Raw genomic sequence first — 27,152 nt, 5'->3', positions numbered from 1 at the left:
CCCGCTAAAGGGGCTCTCTGCCGCCGCCACTTCGGCAATCACTTTGATCTAACGCCGTCGTCTATAGTTTAGTTATATTCTCGCACCTGCTAAACATGTGCCTGCGTGATCCCAAAGTGGCCCAGGGAATTGTGGAGAACTTTGAGCTCTTGCAGAAGTTCAAGGCAGTGATTGCCACCTCCGAGAATCCCGACACCATTCATAGCTCCATCGAGGCCGTTCACAAGATCCTGCTGATCCAGAGTGCAGAGGAGATGTTGGAGTTTACCACTCTTCCCGACTTTCCCATCGATCGCATTATCTGTGAGGTGACCAGCAAATACCAGGAGATTCGGCTTGCGGCCCTGAAAGTCTTGAAGACCCTCCTGGTGGACACCAGCGACCAGAGTGTGTTTGAGCCGCTGCATCGCTGCTTCCATGTCCTGGAGCAGCTGGTCAAAGCATTTTGCGAAGTTCTGCAAAGACCGGATGCGGTCGAGATCATTGAGGTGCTGGCCACGGCTCTCCGGTCCGAGATGACCAAGCTGTTCTTCGAGCATAACCTCTTCGACCTTATTGTCGAGCACCTGAAGGACCAAATCGATATCCTGTCCCTTGAGCTGCGCTGCACCATCATATCCATCTTCGCGGAAACTGCGAAGTACGTGCAGTATCTGGTGAGGATGCACACTGCCGAGATCACGGACATGTTCCTCGGCTGCCTCATGGAGAACGACCCGGCACCGGCCACCTTCGTGATCCTCGGGCTCAACCGCATGGCCGATAATCCGGACGCACTGCGTCGAATTGTGACCGAGTTTGATGAGGGGGCTCTGCAGAAGCTAGTGTCCATTTTCCAGTCCCCGGAGGTGATCATCAAGACCCGGGAGCAGGCAGCCGAGTTTATCAATCGCCTCCTGACCGGAGCCTATCGCGACACGGCTGGAGAGCTGACGGACTTGGACATTCCAGGCGTCCTCACCACCACCATTCAGCAGGGCCTGCCTACTCTCTCCATTGATTTGATCCTCTCTCTGCTGGTAATCGTCGAGAGTTTGGCCCAGAACGAGGAGTACCGAACAGTCCTGGGCCAGCATCGTCCGCTCACCGAGCAAATTGCTCAACTTTTGATGGTAATGGCAGTCTCAGGAAGCACTCTCATTCTGTGGTGTCTTGGCATCTATAACGCATTTTTCACCCACTTCCACAGCGCTCCTATGCCCATTCCATTCTCGTGAACAACATCTTCCGTTGCCTGTGCACCATCGTCGATAAGCAGGATGTTCGTGAGGTGCTGCTTGAGAACTACATTGTGTCCTCCATCAAGCGGGCTCTGAAGTCGCTCTCTAATCTGGTCAAGACGGCTGTGACCAACTTCATTCTGCAGACCACGCGCTTTAGCGAATTCATCGACGCCTACATAGATCGCGGCATTCTGGAAGTGTAAGCGGCTCCCAACTACTCTCACCCCCCCTGCATTATCATATTCCTATCCCAATCCCGATCTTAGCCTGATGCTGTTCCAGAAACACGCCTTCTGCGTGTCCACCTGGGGACCGGCCATCGAGAGCATCCTCTCTAAGTGCCCCACGATAAAGTTCTGCATTAGAAACTGCCTAACCTTCACCGACATTACTGCCGGCAAGGACTTTTATGTGTCCAGAAAAAAGTTTGACGACTTCCGCACTCTCCAGGACATTCTACGCAACGATTGCTCTCTGGAGGCCGTTCTGGTGGTCAATTTTGACCGATTGGAGGCGGATGAGGCGGATCTGATGAGAGTTCCGTCGTTCTGCCTTCCGATGTCCGATGGTGCCGGTGATCATACCTGGTGCTACTGCAAGCGTCCTGCCCATCCCCATCTACCCAAATATCTGGAGACGCTTAATCAAACTCTGATGGTGGGTCTATCCCATCTAATCCTTAATAAGCTGCTAACCATGTCCCATCTGATGATTCACAGATGCACGGCCTGGTGGAGAATCCGCCAAAGGTGCGCAGCGCCATCGATTTTGATAACGTGGCCAAGCGCATCAAGATCATTGCCGAAGTCGTGCACAATGTGATGAACGATAACCTCAAGATCTTCGACCTCAACTCGACGGAGGAGTGTTCCCGCCATGCGGTGCGATGCCACCTTCAGGAACTGCGCTACGTCTACCACACTAACTTCATACCCCTGGGCATGGTGCACAGTGGCTGCCAGTTTGAGCGCGCCATCCTCTTCAAGGCCCTGGCCGATCAGATCGGCCTGCCCTGCACCCTGGAGCGCAGTGTCGACGGCCGGATGCTGTACAACGAGGTGCCGATGCCGCTGGAGATCGACAAGGATGTTCACTGCGACAAGAAGACCCTCCAGTTTATGCCCTGGCGCATGCTGCGCCCCACCCACGTCGTCGATCTCATGTACAACGTAGGCGACCTGTATCCGATGCAGAGTCGCCAGGCACTGCAGTATCTGCGCCTCTATTGATCACTGAGATTTTTTTATTTAATCCTTTTTCCAGCTTCCATTTCAAAATTTCCTGTCGCACCATTTATCGAATGGTCTTGTAATCGAGTTTATTAAAGGGGCCAAAGAAGCAGTGGTTTTGGTCTCAGCTAGTCCTATCCACAGTCCACTGCGCAAGCGATTGGGATTGTAATTTTTAAAAAATATCGTACATCGATAAGTCAAATTTTATAAATTTTAATATTGCCATATCGAATGTATCAATTTTAAAACATTAATATATCGATATATCGGAATAATAATAATAAGGAGCGGTGAAATATTTGCGTACTCTTCCTTCTTGGAATATAATAGGCAATTGGGTCTGTGATTTGGTAAGCACTTACAGTCTAGATATTTCTATTAATCTAATCGTCGAAAAAAATATCGCACCGAAAATAAAACACATGCAAAGCGTTGCTCTCCTGGCTGGCTCATAATGAGCCAGATAACCTGGGATTTAGTTTTCTGCGATACGTTTGATGTATGAAATGGCACATCCTTATAATATAAGGTCCCATATCGATATATCGATAAAATATCAACAAACATGCAAGCGACTGTTGGCGGAGCATTTGGAACACCAGCGTAGATTAAATAGAAGCTGGTGGCTTGAACCATGTGCCGAGTGCTCCTCATGCTCGCCTACTTCCTCCTGACCATCTCGTCCATTGTGTTTACGGCCTGCGTCAACAAAGGTGAGTGTGTGTGCTCCTTGGAGCGATGTGACCTTGTTCACCAGCAGCCGCAGAAGAGAAAAATCAATAATCTTTAAAATTCCTGCATTCCCGGACAGTCACGGGCACGATTCTCAGTGCCGAAAGTGGTTAAGATAGGCTCTGAAACTTGCGTTGCAGTTGGTGCTATAGCCGATGCTTCAGCCTGTGGATCAGATGCGTTTGTCAGGGTTTGTTCGGTCGCAGATTTTTCAGGATTTGTGACTGACACCTGCTCTGACTGCACTACATTTTCAGATGCCACAGTCGCAGTGTCGCACTCCTCGTCGCTTTCCAGATCGTCGCGCGCCTCACGTGATGGTGGATTAAAGCTACCGTCGAGCATCGTCTTAAAGACTTTAATGTTCTTGACCACACGCGGCTCTAGTTCGCTCTGAAAACCGAACCAAACGAATGATACAGCGCTTCCGCAATGGATATTCAGAAAATGTTCTCACCGTGATCAGTTTGTCAGCCATCTCCAACATTTCAGTCTTGACTTCCTGTCCGTTGAGCACGTTAATAGTGAGGTTGGTGAGCTCTTTGGCAAGCAGGCGACACATTTCCCTGCGCTCGGTGAAATAGTTCTGTATGTAGTGCAGGAAGCTCAGAGCGATCCTGTTGTGTATGTTGCTCTTCGGGGAGCTGGCTTCCTGAATCGTCAAATCGATGAAGAACTTGACCACGTAATCGGGCTGAACGGCGTTCAGCGGCGCGTCGAAGCTGCAGTTCATGACGGTCCACAGAGTGGGCAGAAGGCAGGGTTGCAGAAGCGCCTGCTTCTTGAGGCGGACAAGGTTCTCAAAGAACATGCCCAGGACCTGGCTGATGATTGGCTCTGCGTTGGGATTGAAGTAGCGTTTGAGCAGCTGCTCGAGCACCTCGGGCCGATCGTCGATGTGACCGCGCAGGACCAAGCGACAAAGGCCTCGCACTATGGCCAGGCTCACGCCCTTGTCGACCACCATTTCCATATAGCGGCCAATCGCCATAATGATGTCGACGCTATGCTCGCTGTTCTGCACTGTCTGATCGCCATCCTCCTCCCCGTCGTATGTATCCTGCACGGTATAGAGCTGGCGGCGATTGGACGTCTTAGACCCCAGCCCCCTAGCACCTATCTTCCGGCTCAACTTGTCGACATAGTCGATGCCATAGTGATCCATCAGCTCGAGAAGACAGCTGACAGAGGTCTCGCACAGACGGACCTCCTTGCTATTGTCGAACTGATGGTATACAACCCGGAACACCGTCTCGGTGTATGCCTCATAGAACATACTGTAGGCGTTGCCGCATTTGATGGCCCATTCGAAGATGTCCACATCCGAGGAGTGGAGATGGCGGCAAATAAAGTCCTTGTACAGCTTACATATGCTGGGAGTGAGCTTCTGGACATGCGGAGAGGCCACCATATAGTATGAGGTGAACAGGCCTTTCAGGACACGCTCCTGGTTGGAGAGCTTCGGACGGGCGGGCATGTCCAGAAAGCCGTGCTTCACCAGCAGCGGTTTGATCAGCTCCGTGTACTCCTCTGTGACAGCAATCTTCTCCTTATTCACGGACTTAGCCTGTTTATACTCCTTCTGGCGCCCAAAGTTATCCTCCTGTTCCTCCAGCTCTAAGATCTTCACCTTCAACGAGGATATCTTCATCTTCGAGGGCGTGTCCAAGTCGTCCAGCAACGTACTGATCAGATTGCGATCGTGCACTAGCTCATTCTGCTTGTTATTAAGGTCACACGTCTCGTAGATGATCTCAATGAAGAACTGCATCCGGTCATTGAGGTCGGTGATCAGCTTCTCCATGCAACGCACGAGCACGCGGACGATCTTGTGGTCGAGCAGACAGTCCTTCAATAGATTTTTGATCAACGTCTTCATATTGCTACGCCCAATCTCGTCGCCCAGGTCGTACGAGTCCAGGATTTCCACCAGCGAGAGCAGCATGTTCTGGAACTCTATCTGGGCGAACTTGTCCATGTCCGGTTTCTGGCTCTCACAGAACCTACAATGGATAGCAATCACTTACTGTTTGGATTTCGTTTGGGTCTCATTCAACTCACTTGTTCACATAGGTGCAGAAGACACTCAGTTCGGGCAGCACCTGGTCGCTTTCGTCCGCCTGCGTGCTCTCCAGATAGTCGCCGAGGCACTGCCAAAAATTTCACGCAACATTTGCTTGGTCACGCTCCGGAAACGCATCAGCTCCTCCTCGCTGGAGTCCAGCTTGAGGGCCGCTATCAGAGCCACATAGTTCTGTTGGTAGGAGTCGATCCAGGCCTTAAGCATGATGTTTACCACCGTCTTTTTAACGTTGGCCGAGCTGTCGTTCAGACCTTTCTCCAGGAGGGTCAGGCGCTGCGCCACCCTGTAGGCGCGCACTGGATAGTTGCACATGTTGACGTACGTATGGCGGCGCACCTTCTCGTCCACGTCCCACAGACGCTGCAGTATGTAGGGCACCGTGATGTAGTTGCGGCCCATGCAGGTGATAATGCACTGGCGCACGCTGGACAAGGGATCCGCAGACAGATGGAACTTATAGGCGCAGACAACTGGATCGACGGGATTGTCCGGAATCTGGAAACGCTGCATGGCCAGGACTGCTTACTTGCGCACACCGGCCGACACGTCCTTCACGCGCTCCAGCATAGTCTCGAGAATCTCTTCGCACTGCGTGACGTCGAGTGCCGCATTGGGTCCCAGTTTCTCAAGTATCAGATTCACAAAGTAGCAAATCCGATAGCGAACGTGCGGACTGCTGGAATATGTCTGGGAAAAACAAACAAAAAAAGCATTCAATTGAATCTCAATGGTAAAGTACAGTAGACCCTTACAGTCAACAGCCAGTGGAATGTTTCAGTCATCATGGGGTGCGTCTTCTCCGACTCGAAGCTGGTCACGAATTTCGCGCAAAAGGACAGGGCCTTGTTACCGTTCTCGTTGCTCTCCTCCGCCTCGAGTACAGTCTTCAGCACATTGATGAATGTGTTCAGAAACTCTTGGTGGCCCATCTGCAAGGCAATTGACAATTCATAGTTGGATTGGACGAGTTCTAATCGGCTGAGCCAGCTGGCTAACCAGCGGGTCCCAGTGACGCTGTTCCTTACCCTCGAGTACAGTTGCTGCAGCTCCTTTTCGTAGCGCTTGTGGAGTGACTCCTTGAGTTCCGCGTGACGCATTATTGTGTACATGGATTCCGCGCCTCCTCTGCATTGTTCCCGGATGGGAACGGAGGTCGGATCACTGATCTGCATTTCGTTTTCCTTTTCGGCCGAAACGGCATTGTTGTTCTTGGTCGCCTCCCTTTTTGATGCGGCTGCTGCCGCCGCTTTGGATTTTGGCTTCGCTTTTCCCTTTGGTTTGGGCATTTCGTGATTTGTTTTGCTTTTACTAACTAAATACTGCTTGATTACTTTATACTGTACAATTTGTAAAATTTTCGTGAGTGTACGATGGAACACAAACAAGCGTAGCGTTGTTGCTCATTCTTCTTTTTCACCCATTCGCTTGTTAATTTCAAAAAGAACGCTACGCGTGCGGTAATATTAGTGCATTTTAGACTGATGCTAGGGATGTTACATATATATCGATACATATCGCATCGTTAATCTGATTCCTCTTTCCAACCTATTCGCTTCTGAATTTAAAAAAATTAACAAAAAATGGGTATTTCAATTTATACTTTTGTTTACTTTCTAATGATACTGTTTAAAAATGAAAGAAAGAAAGTGATCTGTGAGAAAAATGTAGTACACAAACAAATTCCGTTACAACACGGCAGCAAAATATTCAACAAAAATGTCTAAAGTAACGAAGAAAGTTTACGAAGCTCGCTCCATTTACCCGGACCGCACAAAGTCCGAGGAGAAGTCATTCACCGAGGTTAATGTCCTCGTCAAGACTTTGGACACGGCGCTGCTGCTGCTCAGCTCCAAGGAGGAATGCGTCCTGTTGACCGTCTTCAGTCACATAATGGACTTTACGCGGCGCCAGGACTAGAATGTACTGGAGCTGAAGGAGCATAAAATGCTGGAAGTGCTGCTGGAGAAGAAAATCTTCATTGATTCGGAGAACGTTATCATCCGACGCTTCGCCTTGTACCTCATGAACGCCTTAATGGACAACACGGACATGAACACGCTCGAGCCCGAGACGACTGAAGGCATCCTGGAGGTGGCCTATAGTTTCTACCTGCAGGAAACTGACGATTTCTGCATAGAATATCTCTCGCACCTGCTAAACATGTGCCTGCGTGATCCCAAAGTGGCCCAGGGAATTGTGGAGAACTTTGAGCTCTTGCAGAAGTTCAAGGCAGTGATTGCCACCTCCGAGAATCCCGACACCATTCATAGCTCCATCGAGGCCGTTCACAAGATCCTGCTGATCCAGAGTGCAGAGGAGATGTTGGAGTTTACCACTCTTCCCGACTTTCCCATCGATCGCATTATCTGTGAGGTGACCAGCAAATACCAGGAGATTCGGCTTGCGGCCCTGAAAGTCTTGAAGACCCTCCTGGTGGACACCAGCGACCAGAGTGTGTTTGAGCCGCTGTATCGCTGCTTCCATGTCCTGGAGCAGCTGGTCAAAGCATTTTGCGAAGTTCTGCAAAGACCGGATGCGGTCGAGATCATTGAGGTGCTGGCCACGGCTCTCCGGTCCGAGATGACCAAGCTGTTCTTCGAGCATAACCTCTTCGACCTTATTGTCGAGCACCTGAAGGACCAAATCGATATCCTGTCCCTTGAGCTGCGCTGCACCATCATATCCATCTTCGCGGAAACTGCGAAGTACGTGCAGTATCTGGTGAGGATGCACACTGCCGAGATCACGGACATGTTCCTCGGCTGCCTCATGGAGAACGACCCGGCACCGGCCACCTTCGTGATCCTCGGGCTCAACCGCATGGCCGATTATCCGGACGCACTGCGTCGAATTGTGACCGAGTTTGATGAGGGGGCTCGGCAGAAGCTAGTGTCCATTTTCCAGTCCCCGGAGGTGATCATCAAGACCCGGGAGCAGGCAGCCGAGTTTATCAATCGCCTCCTGACCGGAGCCTATCGCGACACGGCTGGAGAGCTGACGAACTTGGACATTCCAGGCGTCCTCACCACCACCATTCAGCAGGGCCTGCCTACTCTCTCCATTGATTTGATCCTCTCTCTGCTGGTAATCGTCGAGAGTTTGGCCCAGAACGAGGAGTACCGAACAGTCCTGGGCCAGCATCGTCCGCTCACCGAGCGAATTGCTCAACTTTTGATGGTAATGGCAGTCTCAGGAAGCACTCTCATTCTGTGGTGTCTTGGCATCTATAACGCATTTTTCACCCACTTCCACAGCGCTCCTATGCCCATTCCATTCTCGTGAACAACATCTTCCGTTGCTTGTGCACCATCGATGAAGTTCTGCATTAGAAACTGCCTAACCTTCACCGACATTACTGCCGGCAAGGACTTTTATGTGTCCAGAAAAAAGTTTGACGACTTCCGCACTCTCCAGGACATTCTACGCAACGATTGCTCTCTTGAGGCCGTTCTGGTGGTCAATTTTGACCGATTGGAGGCGGATGAGGCGGATCTGATGAGAGTTCCGTCGTTCTGCCTTCCGATGTCCGATGGTGCCGGTGATCATACCTGGTGCTACTGCAAGCGTCCTGCCCATCCCCATCTACCCAATTATCTGGAGACGCTTAATCAAACTCTGATGGTGGGTCTATCCCATCTAATCCTTAATAAGCTGCTAACCATGTCCCATCTGATGATTCACAGATGCACGGCCTGGTGGAGAATCCGCCAAAGGTGCGCAGCGCCATCGATTTTGATAACGTGGCCAAGCGCATCAAGATCATTGCCGAAGTCGTGCACAATGTGATGAACGATAACCTCAAGATCCTCGACCTCAACTCGACGGAGGAGTGTTCCCGCCACGCGGTGCGATGCCACCTTCAGGAACTGCGCTACGTCTACCACACTAACTTCATACCCCTGGGCATGGTGCACAGTGGCTGCCAGTTTGAGCGCGCCATCCTCTTCAAGGCCCTGGCCGATCAGATCGGCCTGCCCTGCACCCTGGAGCGCAGTGTCGACGGCCGTATGCTGTACAACGAGGTGCCGATGCCGCTGGAGATCGACAAGGATGTTCACTGCGACAAGAAGACCCTCCAGTTTATGCCCTGGCGCATGCTGCGCCCCACCCACGTCGTCGATCTCATGTACAACGTAGGCGACCTGTATCCGATGCAGAGTCGCCAGGCACTGCAGTATCTGCGCCTCTATTGATCACAGATTTTTTTATTTAATCCTTTTTCCAGCTTCCATTTCAAAATTTCCTGTCGCACCATTTATCGAATGGGCTTGTTATCGAGTTTATTAAAGGGGCCAAAGAAGCAGTGGTTTTGGTCTCAGCTAGTCCTATCCACAGTCCACTGCGCAAGCGATTGGGATTGTAATTTTTAAAAAATATCGTACATCGATAAGTCAAATTTTATAAATTTTAATATTGCTATATCGAATGTATCAATTTTAAAACATTAATATATCGATATATCGGAATAATAATAATAAGGAGCGGTGAAATATTTGCGTACTCTTCCTTCTTGGAATATAATAGGCAATTGGGTCTGTGATTTGGTAAGCACTTACAGTCTAGATATTTCTATTAATCTAATCGTCGAAAAAAATATCTCACCGAAAATAAAACACATGCAAAGCGTTGCTCTCCTGGCTGGCTCATAATGAGCCAGATAACCTGGGATTTAGTTTTCTGCGATACGTTTGATGTATGAAATGGCACATCCTTATAATATAAGGTCCCATATCGATATATCGATAAAATATCAACAAACATGCAAGCGACTGTTGGCGGAGCATTTGGAACACCAGCGTAGATTAAATAGAAGCTGGTGGCTTGAACCATGTGCCGAGTGCTCCTCACGCTCGCCTACTTCCTCCTGACCATCTCGTCCATTGTGTTTACGGCCTGCGTCAACAAAGGTGAGTGTGTGTGCTCCTTGGAGCGATGTGACCTTGTTCACCAGCAGCCGCAGAAGAGAAAAATCAATAATCTTTAAAATTCCTGCATTCCCGGACAGTCACGGGCACGATTCTCAGTGCCGAAAGTGGTTAAGATAGGCTCTGAAACTTGCGTTGCAGTTGGTGCTATAGCCGATGCTTCAGCCTGTGGATCAGATGCGTTTGTCAGGGTTTGTTCGGTCGCAGATTTTTCAGGATTTGTGACTGACACCTGCTCTGACTGCACTACATTTTCAGATGCCACAGTCGCAGTGTCGCACTCCTCGTCGCTTTCCAGATCGTCGCGCGCCTCACGTGATGGTGGATTAAAGCTACCGTCGAGCATCGTCTTAAAGACTTTAATGTTCTTGACCACACGCGGCTCTAGTTCGCTCTGAAAACCGAACCAAACGAATGATACAGCGCTTCCGCAATGGATATTCAGAAAATGTTCTCACCGTGATCAGTTTGTCAGCCATCTCCAACATTTCAGTCAGGCGACACATTTCCCTGCGCTCGGTGAAATAGTTCTGTATGTAGTGCAGGAAGCTCAGAGCGATCCTGTTGTGTATGTTGCTTTTCGGGGAGCTGGCTTCCTGAATCGTCAAATCGATGAAGAACTTGACCACGTAATCGGGCTGAACGGTGTTCAGCGGCGCGTCGAAGCTGCAGTTCATGACGGTCCACAGAGTGGGCAGAAGGCAGGGTTGCAGAAGCGCCTGCTTCTTGAGGCGGACAAGGTTCTCAAAGAACATGCCCAGGACCTGGCTGATGATTGGCTCTGCCTTGGGATTGAAGTAGCGTTTGAGCAGCTGCTCGAGCACCTCGGGCCGATCGTCGATGTGACCGCGCAGGACCAAGCGACAAAGGCCTCGCACTATGGCCAGGCTCACGCCCTTGTCGACCACCATTTCCATATAGCCGACAATCGCCATAATGATGTCGACGCTATGCTCGCTGTTCTGCACTGTCTGATCGCCATCCTCCTCCCCGTCGTATGTATCCTGCACGGTATAGAGCTGGCGGCGATTGGACGTCTTAGACCCCAGCCCCCTAGCACCTATCTTCCGGCTCAACTTGTCGACATAGTCGATGCCATAGTGATCCATCAGCTCGAGAAGACAGCTGACAGAGGTCTCGCACAGACGGACCTCCTTGCTATTGTCGAACTGATGGTATACAACCCGGAACACCGTCTCGGTGTATGCCTCATAGAACATACTGTAGGCGTTGCCGCATTTGATGGCCCATTCGAAGATGTCCACATCCGAGGAGTGGAGATGGCGGCAAATGAAGTCCTTGTACAGCTTACATATGCTGGGAGTGAGCTTCTGGACATGCGGAGAGGCCACCATATAGTATGAGGTGAACAGGCCTTTCAGGACACGCTCCTGGTTGGAGAGCTTCGGACGGGCGGGCATGTCCAGAAAGCCGTGCTTCACCAGCAGCGGTTTGATCAGCTCCGTGTACTCCTCTGTGACAGCAATCTTCTCCTTATTCACGGACTGAGCCTGTATATACTCCTTCTGGCGCCCAAAGTTATCCTCCTGTTCCTCCAGCTCTAAGATCTTCACCTTCAACGAGGATATCTTCATCTTCGAGGGCGTGTCCAAGTCGTCCAGCAACGTACTGATCAGATTGCGATCGTGCACTAGCTCATTCTGCTTGTTATTAAGGTCACACGTCTCGTAGATGATCTCAATGAAGAACTGCATCCGGTCATTGAGGTCGGTGATCAGCTTCTCCATGCAACGCACGAGCACGCGGACGATCTTGTGGTCGAGCAGACAGTCCTTCAATAGATTTTTGATCAACGTCTTCATATTGCTACGCCCAATCTCTTCGCCCAGGTCGTACGAGTCCAGGATTTCCACCAGCGAGAGCAGCATGTTCTGGAACTCTATCTGGGCGAACTTGTCCATGTCCGGTTTCTGGCTCTCACAGAACCTACAATGGATAGCAATCACTTACTGTTTGGATTTCGTTTGGGTCTCATTCAACTCACTTGTTCACATAGGTGCAGAAGACACTCAGTTCGCGCAGCACCTGATCGCTTTCGTCCGCCTGCGTGCTCTCCAGATAGTCGCCGAGGCACTGCCAATAGAGCAACAGCTCCACGTTGAGACATTCCAGCGGTACACATCGATGCAGCTCACAGTCGTCACCGAGGGGCAGTTGTGCCATCAGTTGCTGATTGTCGGTCTGCTCAAAGATTTCACGCAACATTTGCTTGGTCACGCTCCGGAAACGCATCAGCTCCCCTCGCTGGAGTCCAGCTTGAGGGCCGCTATTAGAGCCACATAGTTCTGTTGGTAGGAGTCGATCCAGGCCTTAAGCATGATGTTTACCACCGTCTTTTTAACGTTGGCCGAGCTGTCGTTCAGACCTTTCTCCAGGAGGGTCAGGCGCTGCGCCACCCTGTAGGCGCGCACTGGATAGTTGCACATGTTGACGTACGTATGGCGGCGCACCTTCTCGTCCACGTCCCACAGACGCTGCAGTATGTAGGGCACCGTGATGTAGTTGCGGCCCATGCAGGTGATAATGCACTGGCGCACGCTGGACAAGGGATCCGCAGACAGATGGAACTAATAGGCGCAGACAACTGGATCGACGGGATTGTCCGGAATCTGGAGACGCTGCATGGCCAGGACTGCTTGCTTGCGCCCACCGGCCGACACGTCCTTCACGCGCTCCAGCATAGTCTCGATAATCTCGTCGCACTGCGTGTCGTCGAGTGCCGCATTGGGTCCCAGTGTCTCAAGTATCAGATTCACAAAGTAGCAAATCCGATAGCGAACGTGCGGACTGCTGGAATATGTCTGGGAAAAACAAACAAACAAAAGCATTCAATTGAATCTCAATGGTAAAGTACAATAGACCCTTACAGTCAACAGCCAGTGGAATGTTTCAGTCATCATGGGGTGCGTCTTCTCCGACTCGAAGCTGGTCACGAATTTCGCGCAAAAGGACAGGGCCTTGTTACCGTTCTCGTTGCTCTCCTCCGCCTCGAGTACAGTCTTCAGCACATTGATGAATGTGTTCAGAAACTCTTGGTGGCCCATCTGCAAGGCAATTGACAATTCATAGTTGGATTGGACGAGTTCTAATCGGCTGAGCCAGCTGGCTAGCCAGCGGGTCCCAGTGACGCTGTTCCTTACCCTCGAGTACAGTTGCTGCAGCTCCTTTTCGTAGCGCTTGTGGAGTGACTCCTTGAGTTCCGCGTGACGCATTATTGTGTACATGGATTCCGCGCCTCCTCTGCATTGTTCCCGGATGGGAACGGAGGTCGGATCACTGATCTCCATTTCGTTTTCCTTTTCGGCCGAAACGGCATTGTTGTTCTTGGTCGCCTCCCTTTTTGATGCGGCTGCTGCCGCCGCTTTGGATTTTGGCTTCGCTTTTGCCTTTGGTTTGGGCATTTCGTGATTTGTTTTGCTTTTACTAACTAAATACTGCTCGATTACTTTATACTGTACAATTTGTAAAATTTTCGTGAGTGTACGATGGAACACAAACAAGCGTAGCGTTGTTGCTCATTCTTCTTTTTCACCCCCATTTGCTTGTTAATTTCAAAATGAACGCTACGCGTCCGGTAATATTAGTGCATTTTAGACTGATGCTAGGGATGTTACATATATATCGATACATATCGCATCGTTAATCTGATTCCTCTTTCCAACCTATTCGCTTGTGAATTTAAAAAAATTAACAAAAAATGGGTATTTCAATTTATACTTTTGTTTACTTTCTAATGATACTGTTTAAAAATGAAAGAAAAAAAGTGATCTGTGAGAAAAATGTAGTACACAAACAAATTCCGTTACAACACGGCAGCAAAATATTCAACAAAAATGTCTAAAGTAACGAAGAAAGTTTACGAAGCTCGCTCCATTTACCCGGACCGCACAAAGTCCGAGGAGAAGTCATTCACCGAGGTTAATGTCCTCGTCAAGACTTTGGACACGGCGCTGCTGCTGCTCAGCTCCAAGGAGGAATGCGTCCTGTTGACCGTCTTCAGTCACATAATAGACTTTACGCGGCGCCAGGACGAGAATGTACTGGAGCTGAAGGAGCATAAAATGCTGGAAGTGCTGCTGGAGAAGAAAATCTTCATTGATTCGGAGAACGTTATCATCCGACGCTTCGCCTTGTACCTCATGAACGCCTTAATGGACAACACGGACATGAACACGCTCGAGCCCGAGACGACTGAAGGCATCCTGGAGGTGGCCTATAGTTTCTACCTGCAGGAAACTGACGATTTCTGCATAGAATATCTCTCGCACCTGCTAAACATGTGCCTGCGTGGTCCCAAAGTGGCCCTGGGAATTGTGGAGAACTTTGAGCTCTTGCAGAAGTTCAAGGCAGTGATTGCCACCTCCGAGAATCCCGACACCATTCATAGCTCCATCGAGGCCGTTCACAAGATCCTTCTGATCCAGAGTGCAGAGGAGATGTTGGAGTTTACCACTCTTCCCGACTTTCCCATCGATCTCATTATCTGTGAGGTGACCAGCAAATACCAGGAGATTCGGCTTGCGGCCCTGAAAGTCTTGAAGACCCTCCTGGTGGACACCAGCGACCAGAGTGTGTTTGAGCCGCTGCATCGCTGCTTCCATGTCCTGGAGCAGCTGGTCAAAGCATTTTGCGAAGATCTGCAAGGACCGGATGCGGTCGAGATCATTGAGGTGCTGGCCACGGCTCTCCGGTCCGAGAAGATGACCAAGCTGTTCTTCGAGCATAACCTCTTCGACCTTATTGTCGAGCACCTGAAGGACCAAATCGATATCCTGTCCCTTGAGCTGCGCTGCACCATCATATCCATCTTCGCGGAAACTGCGAAGTACGTGCTGTATCTGGTGAGGATGCACACTGCCGAGATCACGGACATGTTCCTCGGCTGCCTCATGGAGAACGACCCGGCACCGGCCACCTTCGTGATCCTCGGGCTCAACCGCATGGCCGATAATCCGGACGCACTGCGTCGAATTGTGACCGAGTTTGATGAGGGGGCTCTGCAGAAGCTAGTGTCCATTTTCCAGTCCCCGGAGGTGATCATCAAGACCCGGGAGCAGGCAGCCGAGTTTATCAATCGCCTCCTGACCGGAGTCTATCGCGACACGGCTGGAGAGCTGACGGACTTGGACATTCCAGGCGTCCTCACCACCACCATTCAGCAGGGCCTGCCTACTCTCTCCATTGATTTGATCCTCTCTCTGCTGGTAATCGTCGAGAGTTTGGCCCAGAACGAGGAGTACCGAACAGTCCTGGGCCAGCATCGTCCGCTCACCGAGCAAATTGGTCAACTTTTGATGGTAATGGCAGTCTCAGGAAGCACTCTCATTCTGTGGTGTCTTGGCATCTATAACGCATTTTTCACCCACTTCCACAGCGCTCCTATGCCCATTCCATTCTCGTGAACAACATCTTCCGTTGCCTGTGCACCATCGTCGATAAGCAGGATGTTCGTGAGGTGCTGCTTGAGAACTACATTGTGTCCTCCATCAAGCGGGCTCTGAAGTCGCTCTCTAATATGGTCAAGACGGCTGTGACCAACTTCATTCTGCAGACCACGCGCTTTAGCGAATTCATCGACGCCTACATAGATCGCGGCATTCTGGAAGTGTAAGCGGCTCCCAACTACTCTCACCCCCCCTGCATTATCATATTCCTATCCCAATCCCGATCTTAGCCTGATGCTGTTCCAGAAACACGCCTTCTGCGTGTCCACCTGGGGACCGGCCATCGAGAGCATCCTCTCTAAGTGCCCCACGATGAAGTTCTGCATTAGAAACTGCCTAACCTTCACCGACATTACTGCCGGCAAGGACTTTTATGTGTCCAGAAAAAAGTTTGACGACTACCGCACTCTCCAGGACATTCTACGCAACGATTGCTCTCCTCTGGAGGCCGTTCTGGTGGTCAATTTTGACCGATTGGAGGCGGATGAGGCGGATCTGATGAGAGTTCCGTCGTTCTGCCTTCCGATGTCCGATGGTGCCGGTGATCATACCTGGTGCTGCTGCAAGCGTCCTGCCGATCCCCATCTACCCAAATATCTGGAGACGCTTAATCAAACTCTGATGGTGGGTCTATCCCATCTAATCCTTAATAAGCTGCTAACCATGTCCCATCTGATGATTCACAGATGCACGGCCTGGTGGAGAATCCGCCAAAGGTGCGCAGCGCCATCGATTTTGATAACGTGGCCAAGCGCATCAAGATCATTGCCGAAGTCGTGGACAATGTGATGAACGATAACCTCAAGATCCTCGACCTCAACTCGACGGAGGAGTGTTCCCGCCACGCGTCGCGATGCCACCTTCAGGAACTGCGCTACGTCTACCACACTAACTTCATACCCCTGGGCATGGTGCACAGTGGCTGCCAGTTTGAGCGTGCCATCCTCTTCAAGGCCCTGGCCGATCAGATCGGCCTGCCCTGCTCCCTGGAGCGCAGTGTCGACGGCCGGATGCTGTACAACGAGGTGCCGATGCCGCTGGAGATCGACAAGGATGTTCACTGCGACAAGAAGACCCTCCAGTTTATGCCCTGGCGCATGCTGCGCCCCACCCACGTCGTCGATCTCATGTACAACGTAGGCGACCTGTATCCGATGCAGAGTCGCCAGGCACTGCAGTATCTTTAATTTAATTTAATTTAATCCTTTTTCCAGCTTCCATTTCAAAATTTCCTGTCGCACCATTTATCGAATGGGCTTGTAGTCGAGTTTATTAAAGGGGCCAAATATCGCACCGAAAATAAAACACATGCAAAGCGTTGCTCTCCTGGCTGGCTCATAATGAGCCAAATAATCTGGGATTTAGTTTTCTGCGATACGTTTGATGTATGAAATGGCACATCCTTATAATATAAGGTCCCATATCGATATATCGATAAAATATCAACAAACATGCAAGCGACTGTTGGCGGAGCATTTGGAACACCAGCGTAGATTAAATAGAAGCTGGTGGCTTGAACCATGTGCCGAGTGCTTCTCACGCTCGCCTACTTCCTCCTGACCATCTCGTCCATTGTGTTTACGGCCTGCGTCAACAATGGTGAGTGTGTGTGCTCCTTGGAGCGATGTGACCTTGTTCACCAGCAGCCGCAGAAGAGAAAAATCAATAATCTTTAAAATTCCTGCATTCCCGGACAGTCACGGGCACGATTCTCAGTGCCGAAAGTGGTTAAGATAGGCTCTGAAACTTGCGTTGCAGTTGGTGCTATAGGCGATGCTTCAGCCTGTGGATCAGATGCGTTTGTCAGGGTTTGTTCGGTCGCAGATTTCGGATTTGTGACTGACACCTGCTCTGACTGCACTACATTGACTTCCTGTCCGTTGAGCACGTTAATAGTGAGCTCTTTGGCCAGCAGGCGACACATTTCCCTGCGCTCGGTGAAATAGTTCTGTATGTAGTGCAGGAAGCTCAGAGCGATCCTGTTGTGTATGTTGCTCTTCGGGGAGCTGGCTTCCTGAATCGTCAAATCGATGAAGAACTTGACCACGTAATCGGGCTGAACGGTGTTCAGCGGCGCGTCGAAGCTGCAGTTCATGACGGTCCACAGAGTGGGCAGAAGGCAGGTCTGCAGAAGCGCCTGCTTCTTGAGGCGGACAAGGTTCTCAAAGAACATGCCCAAGACCTGGCTGATGATTGGCTCTGCGTTGGGATTGAAGTAGCGTTTGAGCAGCTGCTCGAGCACCTCGGGCCGATCGTCGATGTGACCGCGCAGGACCAAGCGACAAAGGCCTCGCACTATGGCCAGGCTCACGCCCTTGTTGACCACCATTTCCATATAGCGGCCCATCGCCATAATGATGTCGACGCTATGCTCGCTGTTCTGCACTGTCTGATCGCCATCTTCCTCCCCGTCGTATGTATCCTGCACGGTATAGAGCTGGCGGCGATTGGACGTCTTAGACCCCAGCCCCCTAGCACCTATCTTCCGGCTCAACTTGTCGACATAGTCGATGCCATAGTGATCCATCAGCTCGAGAAGACAGCTGACAGAGGTCTCGCACAGACGGACCTCCTTCCTATTGTAGAACTGATGGTATACAACCCGGAACACCGTCTCGGTGTATGCCTCATAGAACGCCGCATTTGATGGCCCATTCGAAGATGTCCACATCCGAGGAGTGGAGATGGCGGCATATGCTTACATATGCTGGGAGTGAGCTTCTGGACATGCGGAGAGGCCACCATATAGTATGAGGGGAACAGGCCTTTCAGGACACGCTCCTGGTTGGAGAGCTTCGGACGGGCGGGCATGTCCAGAAAGCCGTGCTTCACCAGCAGCGGTTTGATCAGCTCCGTGTACTCCTCTGTGACAGCCATCTTCTCCTTATTCACGGACTGAGCCTGTATATACTCCTTCTGGCGCCCAAAGTTATCCTCCTGTTCCTCCAGCTCTAAGATCTCAACCTTCAACGAGGATATCTTCATCTTCGAGGGCGTGTCCAAGTCGTCCAGCAACGTACTGATCAGATTGCGATCGTGCACTAGCTCATTCTGCTTGGTATTAAGGTCACACGTCTCGTAGATAATCTCAATGAAGAACTGCATCCGGTCATTGAGGTCGGTGATCAGCTTCTCCATGCAACGCACGAGCACGCGGACGATCTTGTGGTCGAGCAGACAGTCCTTCAATAGATTTTTGATCAACTCATTCAACTCACTTGTTCACATAGGTGCAGAAGACACTCAGTTCGGGCAGCACCTGGTCGCTTTCGTCCGCCTGCGTGCTCTCCAGATAGTCGCCGAGGCACTGCCAATAGAGCAACAGCTCCACGTTGAGACATTCCAGCGGTACACATCGATGCAGCTCACAGTCGTCACCGAGGGGCAGTTGTGCCATCAGTTGCTGATTGTCGGTCTGCTCAAAGATTTCACGCAACATTTGCTTGGTCACGCTCCGGAAACGCATCAGCTCCTCCTCGCTGGAGTCCAGCTTGAGGGCCGCTATCAGAGCCACATAGTTCTGTTGGTAGGAGTCGATCCAGGCCTTAAGCATGATGTTTACCACCGTCTTTTTAACGTTGGCCGAGCTGTCGTTCAGACCTTGCTCCAGGAGGGTCAGGCGCTGCGCCACCCTGTAGGCGCGCACTGGATAGTTGCACATGTTGGCGTACGTATGGCGGCGCACCATCTCGTCCACGTCCCACAGACGCTGCAGTATGTAGGGCACCGTGATGTAGTTGCGGCCCATGCAGGTGATAATGCACTGGCGCACGCTGGACAAGGGATCCGCAGACAGATGGAACTGATAGGCGCAGACAACTGGATCGACGGGATTGTCCGGAATCTGGAGACGCTGCATGGCCAGGACTGCTTGCTTGCGCACACCGGCCGACACGTCCTTCACGCGCTCCAGCATAGTCTCGAGAATCTCGTCACACTGCGTGTCGTCGAGTGCCGCATTGGGTCCCAGTTTCTCAAGTATCAGATTCACAAAGTAGCAAATCCGATAGCGAACGTGCGGACTGCTGGAATATGTCTGGGAAAAACAAACCAACAAAAGCATTCAATTGAATCTCAATGGTAAAGTACAGTAGACCCTTACAGTCAACAGCCAGTGGAATGTTTCAGTCATCATGGGGTGCGTCTTCTCCGACTCGAAGCTGGTCACGAATTTCGCGCAAAAGGACAGGGCCTTGTTACCGTTCTCGTTGCTCTCCTCCGCCTCGAGTACAGTCTTCAGCACATTGATGAATGTGTTCAGAAACTCTTGGTGGCCCATCTGCAAGGCAATTGACAATTCATAGTTGGATTGGACGAGTTCTAATCGGCTGAGCCAGCTGGCTAGCCACCGGGTCCCAGTGACGCTGTTCCTTACCCTCGAGTACAGTTGCTGCAGCTCCTTTTCGTAGCGCTTGTGGAGTGACTCCTTGAGTTCCGCGTGACGCATTATTGTGTACATGGATTCCGCGCCTCCTCTGCATTGTTCCCGGATGGGAACGGAGGTCGGATCACTGATCTCCATTTCGTTTTCCTTTTCGGCCGAAACGGCATTGTTGTTCTTGGTCGCCTCCCTTTTTAATGCGGCTGCTGCCGCCGCTTTGGATTTTGGCTTCGCTTTTGCCTTTGGTTTGGGCATTTCGTGATTTGTTTTGCTTTTACTAGCTAAATACTGCTCGATTACTTTATACTGTACAATTTGTAAAATTTTCGTGAGTGTACGATGGAACACAAACAAGCGTAGCGTTGTTGCTCATTCTTCTTTTTCACCCCCATTCGCTTGTTAATTTCAAAAAGAACGCTATGGGTGCGGTAATATTAGTGCATTTAAGACTGATGCTAGGGATGTTACATATATATCGATACATATCGCATCGTTAATCTGATTCCTCTTTCCAACTTATTCGCTTTTGAATTTAAAAAAATTAACAAAAAATGGGTATTTCAATTTATACTTTTGTTTACTTTCTAATGATACTGTTTAAAAATGAAGTAAAGAAAGTGATCTGTGAGAAAAATGTAGTACACAAACAAATTCCGTTACAACACGGCAGCAAAATATTCAACAAAAATGTCTAAAGTAACGAAGAAAGTTTACGAAGCTCGCTCCATTTACCCGGACCGCACAAAGTCCGAGGAGAAGTCATTCACCGAGGTTAATGTCCTCGTCAAGACTTTGGACACGGCGCTGCTGCTGCTCAGCTCCAAGGAGGAATGCGTCCTGTTGACCGTCTTCAGTCACATAATAAGCCGCCATGGCGGCGCCAGGACGAGAATGTACTGGAGCTGAAGGAGCATAAAATGCTGGAAGTGCTGCTGGAGAAGAAAATCTTCATTGATTCGGAGAACGTTATCATCCGACGCTTCGCCTTGTACCTCATGAACGCCTTAATGGACAACACGGACATGAACACGCTCGAGCCCGAGACGACTGAAGGCATCCTGGAGGTGGCCTATAGTTTCTACCTGCAGGAAACTGACGATTTCTGCATAGAATATCTCTCGCACCTGCTAAACATGTGCCTGCGTGATCCCAAAGTGGCCCAGGGAATTGTGGAGAACTTTGAGCTCTTGCAGAAGTTCAAGGCAGTGATTGCCACCTCCGAGAATCCCGACACCATTCATAGCTCCATCGAGGCCGTTCACAAGATCCTTCTGATCCAGAGTGCAGAGGAGATGTTGGAGTTTACCACTCTTCCCGACTTTCCCATCGATCGCATTATCTGTGAGGTGACCAGCAAATACCAGGAGATTCGGCTTGCGGCCCTGAAAGTCTTGAAGACCCTCCTGGTGGACACCAGCGACCAGAGTGTGTTTGAGCCGCTGCATCGCTGCTTCCATGTCCTGGAGCAGCTGGTCAAAGCATTTTGCGAAGATCTGCAAGGACCGGATGCGGTCGAGATCATTGAGGTGCTGGCCACGGCTCTCCGGTCCGAGAAGATGACCAAGCTGTTCTTCGAGCATAACCTCTTCGACCTTATTGTCGAGCACCTGAAGGACCAAATCGATATCCTGTCCCTTGAGCTGCGCTGCACCATCATATCCATCTTCGCGGAAACTGCGAAGTACGTGCAGTATCTGGTGAGGATGCACACTGTCCGAGATCACGGACATGTTCCTCGGCTGCCTCATGGAGAACGACCCGGCATCGGCCACCTTCGTGATCCTCGGGCTCAACCACATGGCCGATAATCCGGACGCACTGCGTCGAATTGTGACCGAGTTTGATGAGGGGGCTCTGCAGAAGCTAGTGTCCATTTTCCAGTCCCCGGAGGTGATCATCAAGACCCAGGAGCAGGCAGCCGAGGTTATCAATCGCCTCCTGACCGGAGCCTATCGCGACACGGCTGGAGAGCTGACGGACTTGGACATTCCAGGCGTCCTCACCACCACCATTCAGCAGGGCCTGCCGACTCTCTCCATTGATTTGATCCTCTCACTGCTGGTAATCATCGAGAGTTTGGCCCAGAACGAGGAGTACCGAACAGTCCTGGGCCAGCATCGTCCGCTCACCGAGCAAATTGCTCAACTTTTGATGGTAATGGCAGTCTCAGGAAGCACTCTCATTCTGTGGTGTCTTCGCATCTATAACGCATTTTTCACCCACTTCCACAGCGCTCCTATGCCCATTCCATTCTCGTGAACAACATCTTCCGTTGCCTGTGCACCATCGTCGATAAGCAGGATGTTCGTGAACTTGAGAACTACATTGTGTCCTCCATCAAGCGGGCTCTGAAGTCGCTCTCTAATCTGGTCAAGACGGCTGTGACCAACTTCACTCTGCAGACCACGCGCTTTAGCGAATTCATCGACGCCTACATAGATCGCGGCATTCTGGAAGTGTAAGCGGCTCCCAACTACTCTCACCCCCCCTGCATTATCATATTCCTATCCCAATCCCGATCTTAGCCTGATACTGTTCCAGAAACACGCCTTCTGCGTGTCCACCTGGGGACCGGCCATCGAGAGCATCCTCTCTAAGTGCCCCACGATGAAGTTCTTCATTAGAAACTGCCTAACCTTCACCGACATTACTGCCGGAAAGGACTTTTATATGTCCAGAAAAAAGTTTGACGACTTCCGCACTCTCCAGGACATTCTACGCAACGATTGCTCTCCTCTGGAGGCCGTTCTGGTGGTCAATTTTGACCTATTGGAGGCGGATGAGGCGGATCTGATGAGAGTACCGTAGTCCTGCCTTCCGATGTCCGATGGTGCCGGTGATCATACCTGGTGCTACTGCAAGCGTCCTGCCGATCCCCATCTACCCAAATATCTGGAGACGCTTAATCAAACTCTGATGGTGGGTCTATCCCATCTAATCCTTAATAAGCTGCTAACCATGTCCCATCTGATGATTCACAGATGCACGGCCTGGTGGAGAATCCGCCAAAGGTGCGCAGCGCCATCGATTTTGATAACGTGGCCAAGCGCATCAAGATCATTGCCGAAGTCGTGCACAATGTGATGAACGATAACCTCAAGATCCTCGACCTCAACTCGACGGAGGAGTGTTCCCGCCACGCGTCGCGATGCCACCTTCAGGAACTGCGCTACGTCTACCACACTAACTTCATACCCCTGGGCATGGTGCACAGTGGCTGCCAGTTTGAGCGCGCCATCCTCTTCAAGGCCCTGGCCGATCAGATCGGCCTGCCCTGCACCCTGGAGCGCAGTGTCGACGGCCGGATGCTGTACAACGAGGTGCCGATGCCGCTGGAGATCGAGATCCAGCTTATGCCCTGGCGCATGCTGCGCCCCACCCACGTCGTCGATCTCATGTACAACGTAGGCGACCTGTATCCGATGCAGAGTCGCCAGGCACTGCAGTATCTTTAATTTAATTTAATTTAATCCTTTTTCCAGCTTCCATTTCAAAATTTCCTGTCGCACCATTTATCGAATGGGCTTGTAGTCGAGTTTATTAAAGGGGCCAAATATCGCACCGAAAATAAAACACATGCAAAGCGTTGCTCTCCTGGCTGGCTCATAATGAGCCAAATAACCTGGGATTTAGTTTTCTGCGATACGTTTGATGTATGAAATGGCACATCCTTATAATATAAGGTCCCATATCGATATATCGATAAAATATCAACAAACATGCAAGCGATTGTGGGCGGAGCATTTGGAACACCAGCGTAGATTAAATAGAAGCTGGTGGCTTGAACCATGTGCCGAGTGCTTCTCACGCTCGCCTACTTCCTCCTGACCATCTCGTCCATTGTGTTTACGGCCTGCGTCAACAATGGTGAGTGTGTGTGCTCCTTGGAGCGTTGTGACCTTGTTCACCAGCAGCAGCAGAAGAGAAAAATCAATAATCTTTAAAATTCCTGCATTCCCGGACAGTCACGGGCACGATTCTCAGTGCCGAAAGTGGTTAAGATAGGCTCTGAAACTTGCGTTGCAGTTGGTGCTATAGCCGATGCTTCAGCCTGTGGATCAGATGCGTTTGTCAGGGTTTGTTCGGTCGCAGATTTTTCAGGATTTGTGACTGACACCTGCTCTGACTGCACTACATTGACTTCCTGTCCGTTGAGCACGTTAATAGTGAGGTTGGTGAGCTCTTTGGCCAGCAGGCGACACATTTCCCTGCGCTCGGTGAAATAGTTCTGTATGTAGTGCAGGAAGCTCAGAGCGATCCTGTTGTGTATGTTGCTCTTCGGGGAGCTGGCTTCCTGAATCGTCAAATCGATGAAGAACTTGACCACGTAATCGGGCTGAACGGTGTTCAGCGGCGCGTCGAAGCTGCAGTTCATGACGGTCCACAGAGTGGGCAGAAGGCAGGTCTGCAGAAGCGCCTGCTTCTTGAGGCGGACAAGGTTCTCAAAGAACATGCCCAAGACCTGGCTGATGATTGGCTCTGCGTTGGGATTGAAGTAGCGTTTGAGCAGCTGCTCGAGCACCTCGGGCCGATCGTCGATGTGACCGCGCAGGACCAAGCGACAAAGGCCTCGCACTATGGCCAGGCTCACGCCCTTGTTGACCACCATTTCCATATAGCGGCCCATCGCCATAATGATGTCGACGCTATGCTCGCTGTTCTGCACTGTCTGATCGCCATCTTCCTCCCCGTCGTATGTATCGTGCACGGTATAGAGCTGGCGGCGATTGGACGTCTTAGACCCCAGCCCCCTAGCACCTATCTTCCGGCTCAACTTGTCGACATAGTCGATGCCATAGTGATCCATCAGCTCGAGAAGACAGCTGACAGAGGTCTCGCACAGACGGACCTCCTTCCTATTGTAGAACTGATGGTATACAACCCGGAACACCGTCTCGGTGTATGCCTCATAGAACGCCGCATTTGATGGCCCATTCGAAGATGTCCACATCCGAGGAGTGGAGATGGCCGCAAATGAAGTCCTTGTACAGCTTACATATGCTGGGAGTGAGCTTCTGGACATGCGGAGAGGCCACCATATAGTATGAGGTGAACAGGCCTTTCAGGACACGCTCCTGGTTGGAGAGCTTCGGACGGGCGGGCATGTCCAGAAAGCCGTGCTTCACCAGCAGCGGTTTGATCAGCTCCGTGTACTCCTCTGTGACAGCCATCTTCTCCTTATTCACGGACTGAGCCTATATGTGGAGTCCAAAGTTATCCTCCTGTTCCTCCAGCTCTAAGATCTCAACCTTCAACGAGGATATCTTCATCTTCGAGGGCGTGTCCAAGTCGTCCAGCAACGTACTGATCAGATTGCGATCGTGCACTAGCTCATTCTGCTTGGTATTAAGGTCACACGTCTCGTAGATGATCTCAATGAAGAACTGCATCCGGTCATTGAGGTCGGTGATCAGCTTCTCCATGCAACGCACGAGCACGTGGACGATCTTGTGGTCGAGCAGACAGTCCTTCAATAGATTTTTTCAACGTCTTCATATTGCTACGCCCAATCTCGTCGCCCAGGTCGTACGAGTCCAGGATTTCCACCAGCGAGAGCAGCATGTTCTGGAACTCTATCTGGGCGAACTTGTCCATGTCCGGTTTCTGGCTCTCACAGAACCTACAATGGATAGCAATCACTTACTGTTTGGATTTCGTTTGGGTCTCATTCAACTCACTTGTTCACATAGGTGCAGAAGACACTCAGTTTGGGCAGCACCTGGTCGCTTTCGTCCGCCTGCGTGCTCTCCAGATAGTCGCCGAGGCACTGCCAATAGAGCAACAGCTCCACGTTGAAACATTCCAGCGGTACACATCGATGCAGCTCACAGTCGTCACCGAGGGGCAGTTGTGCCATCAGTTGCTGATTGTCGGTCTGCTCAAAGATTTCACGCAACATTTGCTTGGTCACGCTCCGGAAACGCATCAGCTCCTCCTCGCTGGAGTCCAGCTTGAGGGCCGCTATCAGAGCCACATAGTTCTGTTGGTAGGAGTCGATCCAGGCCTTAAGCATGATGTTTACCACCGTCTTTTTAACGTTGGCCGAGCTGTCGTTCAGACCTTGCTCCAGGAGGGTCAGGCGCTGCGCCACCCTGTAGGCGCGCACTGGATAGTTGCACATGTTGACGTACGTATGGCGGCGCACCTTCTCGTCCACGTCCCACAGACGCTGCAGTATGTAGGGCACCGTGATGTAGTTGCGGCCCATGCAGGTGATAATGCACTGGCGCACGCTGGACAAGGGATCCGCAGACAGATGGAACTGATAGGCGCAGACAACTGGATCGACGGTATTGTCCGGAATCTGGAGACGCTGCATGGCCAGGACTGCTTGCTTGCGCACACCGGCCGACACGTCCTTCACGCGCTCCAGCATAGTCTCGAAAATCTCGTCGCACTGCGTGTCGTCGAGTGCCGCATTGGGTCCCAGTTTCTCAAGTATCAGATTCACAAAGTAGCAAATCCGATAGCGAACGTGCGGACTGCTGGAATATGTCTGGGAAAAACAAACAAACAAAAGCATTCAATTGAATCTCAATGGTAAAGTACAGTAGACCCTTACAGTCAACAGCCAGTGGAATGTTTCAGTCATCATGGGGTGCGTCTTCTCCGACTCGAAGCTGGTCACGAATTTCGCGCAAAAGGACAGGGCCTTGTTACCGTTCTCGTTGCTCTCCTCCGCCTAGAGTAGTCTTCAGCACATTGATGAATGTGTTCAGAAACTCTTGGTGGCCCATCTGCAAGGCAATTGACAATTCATAGTTGGATTGGACGAGTTCTAATCGGCTGAGCCAGCTGGCTAGCCAGCGGGTCCCAGTGACGCTGTTCCTTACCCTCGAGTACAGTTGCTGCAGCTCCTTTTCGTAGCGCTTGTGGAGTGACTCCTTGAGTTCCGCGTGACGCATTATTGTGTACATGGATTCCGCGCCTCCTCTGCATTGTTCCCGGATGGGAACGGAGGTCGGATCACTGATCTCCATTTCGTTTTCCTTTTCGGCCGAAACGGCATTGTTGTTCTTGGTCGCCTCCCTTTTTGATGCGGCTGCTGCCGCCGCTTTGGATTTTGGCTTCGCTTTTGCCTTTGGTTTGGGCATTTCGTGATTTGTTTTGC

The 27,152-nt window shown here is 51.0% G+C and overlaps 6 protein-coding genes and 3 pseudogenes across 9 annotated transcripts in view; 4 read left to right on the top strand and 5 right to left on the bottom strand.

The window, feature by feature from the left end:
- The window catches only part of LOC117189670 (condensin complex subunit 3-like), a 32,153-nt gene extending 11,688 nt beyond the window's left edge, over positions 1-20,465 (bottom strand). Inside the window, exons 1-4 of the mRNA XM_033394776.1 lie at positions 20,036-20,465; positions 19,763-19,939; positions 18,879-19,696; positions 10,702-12,142 (exon numbers count right to left, since the gene is read on the bottom strand). Of these exons, the coding sequence (XP_033250667.1) occupies positions 10,702-12,142; positions 18,879-19,696; positions 19,763-19,939; positions 20,036-20,296 (2,697 nt within the window). The 5' untranslated portion in view covers positions 20,297-20,465. The remainder of the gene's footprint in view (positions 1-10,701; positions 12,143-18,878; positions 19,697-19,762; positions 19,940-20,035) is intronic.
- LOC117189682 lies at positions 3-23,609 on the top strand. Of its 2 annotated transcripts, XM_033394784.1 has the most exons (5): positions 3-1,112; positions 1,190-1,422; positions 1,490-1,880; positions 1,943-2,385; positions 23,439-23,609. In XM_033394784.1, exons 1-5 carry the CDS (start codon positions 96-98, stop codon positions 23,494-23,496), a joined length of 2,142 nt encoding a protein of 713 aa, XP_033250675.1. In that variant the 5' UTR covers positions 3-95; the 3' UTR covers positions 23,497-23,609. The 2 variants fall into 2 exon arrangements, with proteins under 2 accessions (XP_033250675.1, XP_033250674.1); XM_033394783.1 differs by lacking the exon at positions 23,439-23,609 and having other exon boundaries at positions 1,943-4,327.
- LOC117189672 lies at positions 2,758-6,571 on the bottom strand (annotated as a pseudogene).
- On the top strand, positions 6,966-9,864 carry LOC117189689 (annotated as a pseudogene).
- Positions 11,405-27,152, bottom strand: LOC117189683 (annotated as a pseudogene).
- LOC117189687 (condensin complex subunit 3-like) lies at positions 12,372-12,744 on the bottom strand. The gene has a single exon (XM_033394789.1). The coding sequence runs from the start codon at positions 12,727-12,729 to the stop codon at positions 12,448-12,450; it is 282 nt and encodes a 93-aa protein (XP_033250680.1). The 5' UTR covers positions 12,730-12,744; the 3' UTR covers positions 12,372-12,447.
- On the bottom strand, positions 12,760-13,771 carry LOC117189686 (condensin complex subunit 3-like). 2 transcript variants are annotated; one of them, XM_033394787.1, is made up of 3 exons: positions 13,357-13,765; positions 13,084-13,260; positions 12,760-13,017 (listed from the first exon to the last, which is right to left on the bottom strand). In XM_033394787.1, the coding sequence occupies exons 1-3, from the start codon at positions 13,615-13,617 to the stop codon at positions 12,784-12,786; spliced, it is 672 nt and encodes a 223-aa protein (XP_033250678.1). In that variant the 5' UTR covers positions 13,618-13,765; the 3' UTR covers positions 12,760-12,783. The 2 variants fall into 2 exon arrangements, with proteins under 2 accessions (XP_033250678.1, XP_033250679.1); XM_033394788.1 differs by lacking the exon at positions 13,084-13,260 and having other exon boundaries at positions 13,357-13,771.
- LOC117189675 lies at positions 13,995-22,529 on the top strand. Of its 2 annotated transcripts, XM_033394779.1 has the most exons (4): positions 13,997-15,513; positions 15,591-15,823; positions 15,891-16,284; positions 16,347-16,960. In XM_033394779.1, the coding sequence occupies exons 1-4, from the start codon at positions 14,050-14,052 to the stop codon at positions 16,845-16,847; spliced, it is 2,592 nt and encodes an 863-aa protein (XP_033250670.1). In that variant the 5' UTR covers positions 13,997-14,049; the 3' UTR covers positions 16,848-16,960. The 2 variants fall into 2 exon arrangements, with proteins under 2 accessions (XP_033250671.1, XP_033250670.1); XM_033394780.1 differs by lacking the exons at positions 15,891-16,284; positions 16,347-16,960 and adding an exon at positions 22,366-22,529 and having other exon boundaries at positions 13,995-15,513; positions 15,591-15,689.
- LOC117189684 lies at positions 20,652-22,064 on the top strand. Its single transcript, XM_033394785.1, has one exon. The coding sequence runs from the start codon at positions 20,872-20,874 to the stop codon at positions 21,847-21,849; it is 978 nt and encodes a 325-aa protein (XP_033250676.1). The 5' UTR covers positions 20,652-20,871; the 3' UTR covers positions 21,850-22,064.

The sequence above is a fragment of the Drosophila miranda genome (assembly GCF_003369915.1).
Source record: "Drosophila miranda strain MSH22 chromosome Y unlocalized genomic scaffold, D.miranda_PacBio2.1 Contig_Y1_pilon, whole genome shotgun sequence".
Taxonomy (NCBI): Eukaryota; Metazoa; Arthropoda; class Insecta; order Diptera; family Drosophilidae; genus Drosophila; species Drosophila miranda.
The sequence above is the reverse complement of the archived record's forward strand: the minus strand, read 5'-3'. Positions and strand labels throughout refer to the sequence as shown.

Bases quoted from the DNA above. Each gene is read 5' to 3' on its own strand.
- LOC117189682 (XM_033394783.1), top strand. From the start codon at position 96: ATGTGCCTGCGTGATCCCAAAGTGGCCCAGGGAATTGTGGAGAACTTT. The intron at 1,113-1,189 runs GTAATGGCAGTC...CCACTTCCACAG, and splicing joins AAATTGCTCAACTTTTGATG to CGCTCCTATGCCCATTCCAT. The intron at 1,881-1,942 runs GTGGGTCTATCC...GATGATTCACAG, and splicing joins CGCTTAATCAAACTCTGATG to ATGCACGGCCTGGTGGAGAA.
- LOC117189687 (XM_033394789.1), bottom strand. From the start codon at position 12,729: ATGGGCCGCAACTACATCACGGTGCCCTACATACTGCAGCGTCTGTGG.
- LOC117189686 (XM_033394787.1), bottom strand. From the start codon at position 13,617: ATGCCCAAACCAAAGGCAAAAGCGAAGCCAAAATCCAAAGCGGCGGCA. The intron at 13,261-13,356 runs GTAAGGAACAGC...ATTGCCTTGCAG, and splicing joins TGCAGCAACTGTACTCGAGG to ATGGGCCACCAAGAGTTTCT. The intron at 13,018-13,083 runs GTAAGGGTCTAT...TGTTTTTCCCAG, and splicing joins CATTCCACTGGCTGTTGACT to ACATATTCCAGCAGTCCGCA.
- LOC117189675 (XM_033394779.1), top strand. From the start codon at position 14,050: ATGTCTAAAGTAACGAAGAAAGTTTACGAAGCTCGCTCCATTTACCCG. The intron at 15,824-15,890 runs GTAAGCGGCTCC...TCCCGATCTTAG, and splicing joins GATCGCGGCATTCTGGAAGT to CCTGATGCTGTTCCAGAAAC. The intron at 16,285-16,346 runs GTGGGTCTATCC...GATGATTCACAG, and splicing joins CGCTTAATCAAACTCTGATG to ATGCACGGCCTGGTGGAGAA.
- LOC117189684 (XM_033394785.1), top strand. From the start codon at position 20,872: ATGCGTCCTGTTGACCGTCTTCAGTCACATAATAAGCCGCCATGGCGG.